This window comes from Muntiacus reevesi, chromosome 2 (assembly GCF_963930625.1).
Source record: "Muntiacus reevesi chromosome 2, mMunRee1.1, whole genome shotgun sequence".
Classification (NCBI taxonomy): Eukaryota; Metazoa; Chordata; class Mammalia; order Artiodactyla; family Cervidae; genus Muntiacus; species Muntiacus reevesi.
In genome coordinates, this window is record NC_089250.1 from 251,654,790 (window position 1) to 251,667,687 (window position 12,898).

At 37.0% G+C, this 12,898-nt stretch overlaps 1 protein-coding gene across 1 annotated transcript in view; it reads left to right on the forward strand.

Annotated features, from left to right (window-relative positions):
- The window catches only part of PHLPP2 (PH domain and leucine rich repeat protein phosphatase 2), a 59,327-nt gene that overhangs the window by 10,189 nt on the left and 36,240 nt on the right, over nt 1–12,898 (forward strand). Inside the window, exon 3 of the mRNA XM_065925698.1 lies at nt 6,255–6,388. Within this exon, the coding sequence (XP_065781770.1) occupies nt 6,255–6,388 (134 nt within the window). The remainder of the gene's footprint in view (nt 1–6,254; nt 6,389–12,898) is intronic.

Below are 12,898 nucleotides of genomic sequence, written 5' to 3' on the forward strand. Positions count from 1 at the left end.
CTGCTTACCTCAACTAATTTCCTTGTGTTGTTAAAAATCCCTTAGATACCAGTTTTAATAGCTACAGAGTACTTTATTTTATGCATATGTTGTAACTTATTTAAAACTTGAGAACTAATATGCAGTAATGGCTTAGGAGCTTGGGCTCTGGATTGAGAGCTTGTGGGTTCAAATCCTGGCTCAGACTGTTCACTGTGCAAGTGACCTAATGCTTTGTCTTCAGTTTACTAATCTATACAACGGAGGATGATAATATTTATATTATAGAGTTATCTGAGGGTTAAATAAATTATACATGTTATGAAGATTAAATGAATTTATACTTGTAAGGCTTCTTAAACTCTAATGTCCACCTGGGAAGCTTGTTCGAATACAGATTCTGATTCAGTGGCTCTGGGGTCTGTCTGTATCCTGTTAAGCTCCTGCATGATGTGCTACATTTTGAGTTGCAAGGAAGTAAAGTACTTAACATGATGCCTGGACCTAGTTAGTGTTAACCTCTTTAGGTTACTTTAAGTCATTCAACACTCAGAAGTAGTGTAATAACTAAACTTTGCCTATGAATCTTTTCTTTTTCTCCCCATGAATCTTAAATTGTTGATATCTGTGGACTGGGTCCTAGAAATGGGATTATTGGCACTAAAATTACCCCATTATTTTTCCTAAATCATCCATGATTTTATTCTTTCCTTACTCTTTTTTAGTTATGGACTTGTCACTTGAATTTAACTGAGGGTTTATGAATTTATAGAATTTTAGCCCTCGAAGGAACCTGAGAGAGATACCTACTAGGAAAATGAACCCGACCTAACAGCCCTACCAACCTCTTGCCCTTTCCATCTGGGAATATGTGTGGGGGCCTAGCTTTTGTTGTCACAACTACAGGAGAGAATTACCAGCATTTAGGGAACAAGGACCAGAGAGCCTTAATATCCTCAGTGTGTGGGAAAGTTGTACAGCAAAAATTGTCCTGCCTAAAAGGCTAGCAACTTCCCCATGGGAGTCACAGAAACCATTTTCCTTCGTTTTATAGATGTGAAACCGAGGTCTGGAGAGGTCAGGTCCACAGCACATTCCTGCAGCTGCTTGGTGCTAGAGCTGTAGCTGGAACACAGGTGTCCTGTCTCCCAGTCCAGTGTTCTCTACATAATATTTGGTCTGTCTGTTTTATTGGACTGTTTAAGTGATAAATGACTCACTAGCGAAGCTTAGTGTAATCATTGCCTTCTCTTTAAAAGTTGTAACAACATTACCTTAACAAAATGAAATGCCCTTTGGCTCTTGGTCATATATTTACTTTTATTTTTAGTCATCAAAATGACTAAGATTTCGGTGGCTGATACACCATTTTTTCAGATAAGTTAATAATTGATAAGATATATCTAGCAGAAAGTTATGCCCTTGCGATTTGGAATCCTGAGTTGTAATTCCTTTACTATCACTGACTTGCTGGGTGACCTCTTACAAGTGTCTGAAGTTTCATTTACCATATCTTAACATTAAAAGGGGGAGTGGAAAGTCCTGTTTCAGAATACATACTGAACTGATTAACTCTGAGGAAAAACATTTTTGTTTTGTTTCATATTTCTGTACTATTTTATACTATAAAAGAATGTGTTATACATTAAGTAATTTGTCTTTTATTGAAACTTTTGTTTTTACATTTTAGTTTTTCACTTCTGAAATCAGTGTGTATTTTGCATTTGTTGGTAGGTCATAGTCTAATTGGCAGTGCCTTTTTCCTAATGGTTATTGCAATGCTGTCTGGTTTACTGCGATACAGTTCTGACACTAACCACCGAGACTTTGCACAGACTTCTTCACAAGTTAAAGGACATTACTCCTGCAACTATTACAACGTTATTGCACCCCTTCAGTTTCAGTAATTCACTAGAATGTCTCACCGAACTCAAGGAAGCAGTATTTAAGATTACTATTTAAGTATAGGTATTAGCTGCTTAGTCATGTCTGATTTCTTTGTAACCCCAAGGACTGTGGCCCACCAGGTTCCTCTGTCTATGGAATTCTCCAGGCAAGAATACTGGAGTGGGTAGCCATTCCCTTTTGCAGGGGATCTTCCCAAACCAGGGATTGATTCTCTATTGTCTGAGCCAAGTGAATACACACATAGGGAGCATCTGTGTTACCCTCCCAGCACTTGAGTGTGTTCATCCACCAGGAAGCTTCAGTACAGAGTTTTTGTTGAGTTATAGGGTAGGATTGATTTAATCATTGATCTTGTGCTTGAACTCAAATTTAAATCTCCAGCCCTCTCCTCCCCCAAGGTCGGGCTCATGTTAAGCCCCAAGCCTCTCTTCAGGAGGTTGGTCTTTCTGTGACCAGCCCCCATCCTGTATCAGCTCATCTCTTAGCATAAACTGAGAGGTGATCCAAGGGGCTTGTGAATAATTAAGATACTCCCATTACTCAGGAAATTTCAAGAATTTAGAATCCCCCTCACAGAAACCAGGGACTACAAAGTCTAGCAGGATTCTTATACAACAGTGATATGTAAAAATAGTGTATCTTTGAAATGATGATGTATCAGACTCATAATGTACGGTAATTTTAAAACATAACTTTTTACATTCTTGGTATAAGTTAACATGGGAAGTACTTTGAGCTCTCTTCTGCATAAATTATTTTAGCTACATTTAAAAATAATATTGTTTGCCTAAAGGCGAGGCTTTGTAAGGAAATTGGCACAGGTTCAAACCCTGATGCCATATGTACTAATTATGTGACTCTCTTTTAGTTATTTCCTAGTTTTGTAAAATGTGAGACACTTCTAGCATAGTGTCAGATGTGGCGTAAACATTCATCAAAGTATCCTTGTTTTCTATATCATTATATGTATTGTTGGTCTTAAAAGTTTGCAGATTTTACCTTATTGGCCAGAGATTGAGTTTTAACCTGACTTTGCTGTTTAAAATGCTGCTCTGTGCTGTGTTAGGGTCTTGGATACAATGTGTTGGGTTGCAAGAATGCACTCCCACTATTTACTAGTGTTCTTGTGGAGTGATTGTTGTTTCCTCACTAAAGACCTACTCTTTGGGACCCCATGGATTGTTTAGCACACCAGGTTCCTCTGTCTTCCACTGTATCCTGGAGTTTGCTCAGTTTCATGTTCCTTGATGTGGAGTGATCCCTGAAATGAAACTTACTGTTCTCTTACATGTAACTTAACTGTGGACACTGTTCAGAATAACTGTTGGCTAAGAGCTACACGGGCTACAGTCCATAGGGTTGCAAAGAGTTGGACATGATTGAAGTGACTTAGCACGCAAGAGCTACAAGCATTGTTGATAGCATTACTGTATTGGTTGGCTGGTTTGGAGAAAAATAAGCAGATGCACTTATATTCAGATTTACAAGGACTATTGTAGCTTCTGGAAGCCCGAGAAGCACACTGTTAACAATAGTCTTATTGTCTCTTCTTAAGGCCTTAACGGAAGTATTTCAAATGATGAATGGAACCTTTCTTTGCTAACATATTCTGTCTTACACCTGTTTCGCAATAGATGTATTTCCTTTGATTTGTGAGAGATTTAACACATAGCTAATTAGCAGCCTGTTAAAATTTTTCGAACTCTGAAACACAGAATTGATCTGTAAGCATATTACAGCATTTTCCCTCCCCCATACTCTCTACTCCCTTAAGCAGATGAGTTTAATGAGTAAATGGAATTAGTCCCTCATTTTACTTGTTTTTGCACTTCTTGAAATATTTCTTGTTTGCTCATTTATGCTAAATTGATGAGAGCAGATGTGGAGATTCTCTTAGTTTTTTTCCCTCTCTCCCAGGGAAAATACTTTCTTTTGGTGGAAGTAGTTAAAGAGGGTTTCCAAAATCTACAGAATCTTTTTAGATCAGGAAATCTGATGATGCAAAATATGTTAGGATATTTCCAATTCTCTTCGTTTCCCAGAGAGAGGTAAGAAAATCAAGCTGGTAAGATAGAGCTTGAAAGTAAAATTTCTTGGTCTTGAATATGTGATCATTATAGTTATATATGTAGTCATATATATACACCATATATGTATAATTATGGTTAAATACATTGAACTCTGTATCCAAAAATAATAGCAGTGTTTAGGTAGAATTTGTATTATACTAGGAAGATGTCTTAGATACATCATAGACCTCTGAGTTGTAAAAGACCCTAAAGATCATCTGGCCTGACTTGATTCCTAGAGCAGACTCTTTTAAGTTGTCTGTGACAGGTGGCTCTCTCTGAGCTACATTGATGGACAGTCTGTTTCATTATTGGGCATCTCTAATTATTAAGGTTCTGCTTCATTTTTAATCCAAGTCTACCTGTGCAACTTCTCACTGGTCATAGTCCCTTTTTTTGGATCAATCTAGACTAAATCTAATAACCATTCTTGACATGGAAAGACGGAGCTGTTTATGCCCTTGGTCACCCTGTCTTCAGCTTAACCCTTCAGCCAGTCTTCCTGTTACATGACTAATTGACCCCTCCAGGATAGTTTATTAGAAGTCTTTCTTAAAATGGACCCTTCTTTGAAGGATTCTACCATTGTATGAGGAAGGTGCCCAATATCGTCACAGCCCTTTGTGGACTTTTCTTTTATTTGATTAGAGATTCATTGTAACTGATGTTTTTATTCTGGAAAGTATATTTTCCATTTCTGTTAAATTCAGTATTTGCTGGTCTTTGTAGGCTTTTAGTTCTTTGGTCATTCCCCATGTAGTAGTTCTGAGTTTACAGAAGCTGAAAGTCAGAACTGAGCCAGATGGGTCAGGAGGGGCCACAACGTGGCTTTTATTTTTATCTTTTTTTTTTTTTTTTGTATGCATCAATGTGATTTCCATTTCTACATTATCACTTTTTTTACAGTTGTTCATATTTCCCTTTGTAGTATTCTCATTTCATGTTTTTAAAAAGTAAATCTTATTGCCAACTAGTATTTTCTAGTTCTTGAACCACAGAACACAGATCCTTCATGTCTTTATGCCTTGATGGAAGGTGCATCCTGTTTCTTGCAGTTAATACAAGTGGTTCCTATACTTGTTTTTTGATTGTTGTTTCAGTTGGGGGGACATTCTATTTTTATTCTCATTAAAATTTTATTCCATTCCTAAGAATTTTTTGAATAATAATTGTCAGTACATTATTGAACACTACTACATGTGAAATAATGTGCTAAGCCCTTTATGTACTGTATGATATCTTCTTATAAGCAAATAAATAAATACTTCTAGTAACAACCCTGTGAGTTAGGCACTGTTGTCATTCCCATTATGCTGGTGAGGAATAAGTCAGTGAGGTTAAATAAATTGTCTAAGGACACACATGAGTGTGTGGCGGAAGTAAGACTCAGACCCTGGCAGTCTGACTTTTGGAGTTCATGCTCTCAGCTGCTGTATTTGTTATAACTGTTTGCTTTCTCCTAAAATAATTGTAAATGAGGCATTAAGTTCGTGTGATTTTAAAATATGCAGTATCCCCAGAAGCCACAAATGATTACTGACATTCCGACTTTTCCTTGCTTTCAGTCAGAACCATGTAACAGAATGATTTCTGCGTTAATTACTGGGCAGTTCATTCCTAATTTTTTTGGAAAAATCTATCTATGAAGCTAGAGGTCAGCAACCTAAAGTCTCCGTTTTTAATTGTGTTGCAGCTTATGTGAAATCAGTTATGGCCGAGTATAATCTTTTACATCTCATAGTTTTGATTTTGATGCCTTTAAGTTTGAACCAGAGATTCTCAAAGGACCCTCTGGGGGTTTCTGAGATTCTCTAAAGAGGTTCATGAGGTCAAAACTATTTCAAAATAATAATGGGGTATTAATTTAATTAATTTTTATTAAAGAGATATACAAAGTGCTGAGCAGTGTAAGTCTTATCACTACATTTGTCCTATTTTGAAAATACAGTTTAAAGAAAATATTTGTTAACATGTAATGGGTTTATTGTTATTTAAACATGAATAAATATTTAGAAATTTTTAATTTTAGTTTCTCAGTAAATAAGTAGATAAATGTCAATAGGTATACCCCATGTAACTATCAGTAGATAAACCCCATGTAAACAAAAGCTCTTTGGGGGCTTCAAAGACTACAGAGGGATCCCGAGATCAGAAACTTTGAGCACCACTAGTTGTATCATAAGATGTTAAAGAAAATTGATATAGAAGTAAAAATCAAGAGCAGTTGAAAGATTTTAAAAATCAAATAAAGTGTGTTTATAACTTACCAAATATTTTTCTTCTGAATTGTGTAAGCAGGAGACTGGAACCTACCGAACGACCTCTTCAGATTGTTTATGATTACTTATCCAGACTGGGGTTTGACGACCCTGCACGAATACAAGAGGAGGCAGCAAATCCTGACCTTGGCTGTATGCTCCGATTTTATGGTGGTAAGAATTTTTCAGTGGCTTTGTGAATATATTAACTACTAAAAAAAAGCAACTCTTTGTTTTGTATTAAGGTATAGCCAATTAACAATGTTGTGATAGTTTCAGGTGAGCAGCAAAGGCACTCAATCAATCATATACGTGTATCCATTCTTCCCCCAATCTCTCCTCCCATCCAGGCGGCCATGTAACATTGAGCAGAATTCCCTGAGCTTTATAGAAGGTCTTTGTTGGTTATCCATTTTAAATAAAGCATTAACTATTTTTAATTGATTATTTGTAATTTCGGCCTTTTAAAAATATTTTATTCAAAGCTGCCTTAACTTAGGCAGTCAGAAAGCAACAGCAAAAGTCTTCTTTTTTTATTTTTGCTTTTTTTGTTCTAGTGTTTTGCCGACTTCCGAATTATTATGTACCTTTGCCGGCTTCTCGATCAAATCATAGCTTTAGTTTCAAATTTTCAAATTCCTTATAAGGTTCATGAACTTCTGGATAGTTCGAGAATGTTAAGAAGTAGGTGGTTATTATATATGACTTAACATTTGATGGACTCATCAGATGTGTATATTGTTGAATTTAGTAAGCTTTATTTTTTTTAGGGTTGTTTTTCCTTTCAGTGTATGAGTCTTGCACCTCCTTGGTTAAATTTATCCTAAGTACTTTATTCTTTTTTAAAAAAATTTTATTTATTTTTTTATTTTTGGTTGCATTGCGTCTTTCGTTGCTGTGTGCGGGCTTTCTCTAGTTGCAGAGCAGGCGTTAGTTTCTAGCTGTGGTGTGGGGGTTTCCATTGCAGTGGTTTCTCTTGTGGAGCACAGGCTCTGGGTAGGCAGGCTTCAGTAGTTGTGGCTCACAGGCTCTAGAGTGCAGGCACAGTAGCTATGGTGCATGGGCTTAGCTGCCCCACAGCATGTGGGATCGTCCTGGACCAGGGCTTGAACCTGTGTCACCTCCATAGGCAGGTGGATTCTTCACCACTAGACCGCAAGGGAAGCCCTGATATAGTACTTTTTATATTGGCTGAAGCTGTATAGGCTTGAGTGGGGCTGGAAAATTCACTTCTAACATGGCTCACTCGTGGCTGTTGGTAAAGGCCCCATTTTTTCACCAGCTTTTGGCAGGAGATCTCAGTTCCTCGCTATGTGGACCCCTCTCTCGAGCTGCGTAAATATCTTCATGTTGTGGCAGCTGATTGCCCCCAGTGATGAGACACACACACATGCACATGAGTGTGTGCATACATGTACATGCAAACACACACACAGTTGTTTATGACCTTGTTTCATAAATCACTGTTGTTTTTACTACTTCCTGTTCATTAGAATTGTGTCACCAAAAACAGCACGCACTGTTGAGTGGGGAATTAGGCCTCACCTTTTGAAGAAAGGAGTATTAAAGAATTTGAAGTATTTTTTGAAGCAAATATTAATAGCTTATCAATCAGCTTTCAATATTTCATGTGTAGAGCCTTCAGTGAGTTACCTTAGGTTAGAATATAGTCTTAATAAGTCGAGGGTCAGAGGGGCCCAAGTTCAGGCCAGTTAGTTTTGCTGTGTTTGCTGAATATAAAAGTTGCTCAGTACTTCAAGGGCCGTTGTGCAAGTGCTAGTTATCAGTCTTGCTGGTGTGGGTGCTGGGGGAAAATGAGTAGAGTGACTCAGTGCAGATTCATGATATAAAAGCCTTGAAATAACATGTGTGACTAAAGATGAGTGGGTATTATGATTGATCACAGAGATTAAGAGAGTCAATTAATCAACTCCTTATTATGTATGAGGAAGTGGAGTCTGGGAGGTGTGATTTGCTGGGACTGAATAGTTCAGGTAACATAGCACCCAGCCTGAGCATTTCTTTATGTCCCATATTCTCTCACAGGTTGTCTGAGACACTTCCATCCAAGGGGCATAAACACATACAAAAGGAACTAGATACAAAAGAATCACATATTATGTTTCCATTCATTTAAAATTTGAAAACAAGCCAAACTCAGCCATATTGTTTAGAGACGTGTGACAGGACCACTGTTTGCCCATCAAGATCTGCTCTTTCCTCCTTCCATAACAAGTCAGGGATTGACTGCTCAACTATACCTCATTCTCAATCTTCTATGCAGTTAGATGTGCACCTGTGACAAAATTTTCATCAGTGGTATGGAATGAAATTGTTGTGTGCCACTTTTACACCTGGTTCCTAAACCTTCCCATACAGACTTCTTGTTCTTTTCCTCTCCTGTAGGCTAGGGAGGCAGTCATCCGAGCAACGTTGAAGTCATGTGTTGAAATGGCAGAGCCACCATCAGCTGGAGTTTCTCGACAGTGTTGACTCCTGGCAACCCATACTGCCCACCCTAGCAGAGAATTAGATTTCTGTTGAATTAGATACATTCTTTTTGTTATAGTAGTTAAAACTGCTATAACTAATACATAAATAGCAAAAATACAAAGAAAACAAGGAAATGATTATTCTAAAAGTCAAGAGAATGGCTGACCTCTAGGATTGAGGGAGGAAGTGATTCCTACAAGTAGTGTTTTTGAGTCAGTACAAGTATATACCAATAGTGGCTATCTATTAAGCAATGACATATAGTGTGATAATTATGATATAGTAATCAATTTGGTATATACCTGTTGAGAATTTTCTAACTTTTATTCCTATCTAATGTGTATTTGTAGAAATATGTTTTTGTTTTTTTTTTTTTACATAAATCCTATCATTTGGTATTGGTCTTCATGCTTTTTTTCTCCCAGCAGCATTTTGGAGGTCTTTTCTTAACTCTTCTATATGCATTTCTTTTACGTTGCATACTGTTGAATGTCACGTATGTATTATAGTCTATATAACAGTTTCCCTAGTGATGCACTATTTTACATAGTATTATGGTAAAATTGCATCTTTGCACACCTGTTCTTCTTCAGAGTAGATCTTTAAACATGAAATTATTGGGACTTTTAATATTATTAGCATTTAAAGTTTTTACTAATCTGACAGATTAAATGATGGTCTCGTTTTTTTTTTATGGTCTCATTGTTTTAATTTTGCTTCCTTGATTACTAGAATGGTGGAATATTGTTTCATAGTTATATTAGATCTTATTTTCTTCTTTGAATTAGCCTTTATATATTTCTGTTTATCTTTTTTCTTATCTGAAAGACTTGTGTATATATTCTGAATATAAATCCTCTGGATGCTGTATTTGTGACATATTTTTCTTCCAACTTGTAACTTGTTTTGTAGTTTTATTTATTGTTTTTTTATGGTGCAGAAGATTTACTTAATCATATTTAGTGAATATTTTCCTTTAATACATTTACGTTCCTTTCCTGTCCTAGGTCATAATTATCCTCTATATTTTCTTCCAGTATTTTTATAGTTTTAAAATGCGATACGAGGTAGTAATCTAGCTTTATTCTTTTTCTCTACTGATAGCCAGTTGTCTCAACAATACTTATGAAATAGCTCATCCTTTTCCTACTGATCTGATGCATCGCCTTTATTAAGTTCATGTACAGGCAGAGGTTTATTTTTGGACTCTATCCTATTACATTGGTCTCTTTGTCTAATGCTAATATCAACACTATTTTTTATTAATATACCTATGTGATAGATTATAATAGACGATGGGGAAGTTCCCCTTTACTGTTCTAGAAAATCAGGAAGGTCTCTAGAAACAGAGAAATCTTTCTGAAGAAGTAGTTTTTGAGTTGGTTCCTTAAAAATGGGCACAATTTCAGTGATCACAAAGGAAAAGGAGGACGGGGAAGGGTATTAGGAATTTCAGTGTATGTTCTGTGAATCAGATAATTTGAGTCCAGATTGTTCTAGGCCTTGAGTGCAGTATCAGAAATTTGCCCTTCATTTGGCAGATGGTAGAGGAAGTGATGGGATCTAAGTGGGGCTGAGAAAGATGAATCTGGCACCAGAATGGATAATAATTCAGGCTTGTGTTAGGGATCTGAACTAGGGAATGGGAAGGAATCATTCATATAGAGACTTTTTGAAGGAATAGTAAGTGTTGGTGGTTGATCAAGAAAAGGAGTTGAAGAGATCCTAAGAGGCAAAACTGACCGAGGTTTTAAGCCTGGGTGGCTTTGGGAGAATGACAGGACTTGAGTTGTGAGAAGGATCTGGTTTCAGGCAAGCGTAACTGTAAGCAGTGGTAGACATCCAGTTGGAGATGTCTGGCAGGTAGTCGGATATGTGGAACCAGGAGCTTTGGAAATACAGATCTGGGAGTCAGGTACATGGGAGTGTTAAATCTGCAGAGGCTGTTAAAGATTGAAAGTAATACTTAAAATATAGGAAAAGAAGGAGGCTTAAGGCAGGACTTTCATTATATTAATAATGACTATCTTTTATTATATACCTTCACTATGTGCTGAGCACATACTAAGGTGCTGAGCACTCTGCGTACTGTTTTTCATTTCATCCTTACAAGCATTCAGGTAGATATTATTACTCAGGAGAGGTCTCAACTGATTCTAAATCTCATCTTCTTAACCTCTAAGGTACCCTTAGTCTTTAGTTGATAGAGAAACAGTTTAGAGGAATAAGAAGGATCCATAACATGTGAGACCTGGGCAGGACTAGGGATCATCTAATCCAGCTCCTTGGTCTTTAACTTGGGAAATTAAGGCCCAAAAATACGTTAATAGAACTTGTTCAGGGTCACAAAACCAGATGGTGGGATTACTTCACCAACCACTGCTTCCAAGTTTGAAATTTGTTTTGAAGTTTCCTGTTTTACTCTTGCAATGTAAGTAGATGTTTCATTTTTATCCCCAATAATATCAGCCAGTGTTTATTTATTTGTCCCTTTAACTTTCTATTTTGAACTGGCTTTAGATTTTCAGAGCAGTTGGAGAGATAGCACAGACCACTCCTGCACAGCCCTCATGCAGTTGCTCGAGCAGTTGTTCCCATACAAACAGTGCTTCATTTTCCTCTGGCTTCTTTAAAGATTTTTCCTTTGTCTTTAATTTTCAGCAATTTGATTATGAACTGTCTGGGCTTGACTTTGTGTTCATCCTATTTGGGGTTCTCCAGCATTCCAGATGTTCTGTCCAGGTTTTATAGGTGAATTCAGTGGGAGAGACAGGGCCGAGTGTGCTTTCTCTAACTCAGAACCAGAACCTTAATGGTATTTTTTGATTAAAAGAAGTATTTCATTTTGATGGAGTCCAATTTAGTAGTCCTTCCCTTTATTATTTTCTAGAAACTATATTGCTTTACCTTTCAGTTTATATTCTCAAGGTGTGTGTGACTTCATTTTTTATTGTCTGTTTTGAGTATCATGATCTCATGAACTTATTTGTTTCAATTCATTGCAGCCATTTTTCTTTCTGATGCTTAATTTGTTGCTTCTCAGTTCCTGGGAGCTCTTTCAGGTTGCCTTCTGTGTCCTTCCAACATGACTGCAGTAGGGCTACCCAGGTGGCTCAGTGATAAAGAATCTGCCTGTCAATGCAGGAGCCACAGGAGATGCAGGTTTGATCCCTGAATCAGGAAGATCCCCCAGAGGAGGAAATGGCAACCCATTCCAGTATTCCTGCTGGGAAAATCCCATGGACGGAGGAGCCTGAGGGGATATAGTCCATGGGATCACAAAGAGTCACTGAGTGACTGAGCCTAGCCCAACAGTCTTTGGTAACATTCTAGATTTTTCCATTAAGTTCTTACACAAAAAGATGTCCTAAGCTGATCTTTTCATCATCTAACTCACACCAGGAATAGGTGATTTTTCTAAGGACTCCTGGTTCATTTTAATGAAACATAATGTTTAGAGATTATACTATGGGCAGTAGAAGTACTCATTGTTAGAGAATTCTCCTTGATTTTTTAGAAACTTTAAAAAAAAAAAAATTATAAAACAATCCATGTTCTTTATGAAAATGAAAGTGTCAGTTGCTCAGACTATAGCCCACCAGGCTTCTCTGTCCATGGGATTCTCCAGGCAAAAATACTGGAGTGGGTTGCCAGGCCCTTCTCCAGGGGATCTTCCTGACCCAGGGAACAAACCTGTGTCTCTTACGACTCCCGCATTGGCAGGTGGGTTCTTTACCACTAGCGCCACCTGGGAAGCCCCTATTTTCTATTTTCTTTATAGAACATTTCAAAGTATAAATATATAGGGAAATTAAAATTATCCGTAATTTTCCACTTAGGATCTTGACTTTTGAGATTGTAAGTCTGTTTTTAACTAGAACTATTAGTCATTCCAAACATTTATTAGAACTTCCTCATTCTGTTTTTTACCACTTTCAGAAGATCAGAGACTTGAGGCACTCTGAATATCTAGCAAACTCTCCAAAAATAATAAAAAGACAGCATACTATTTTATGTATAAATAACTTATTCCCCCCAAAATTGAATATTCCTTCTGAGAGTAGCTACAGATAGCTACTATAGAAACACAGATAAGAAGGAAAAAGCCTTAAAAGGATAAACTTATAGAGTTTCTTAAAATATGATTTGTGGGCCATCTGCATTTAAATTACTTGAGATGCTTGTTAAAAC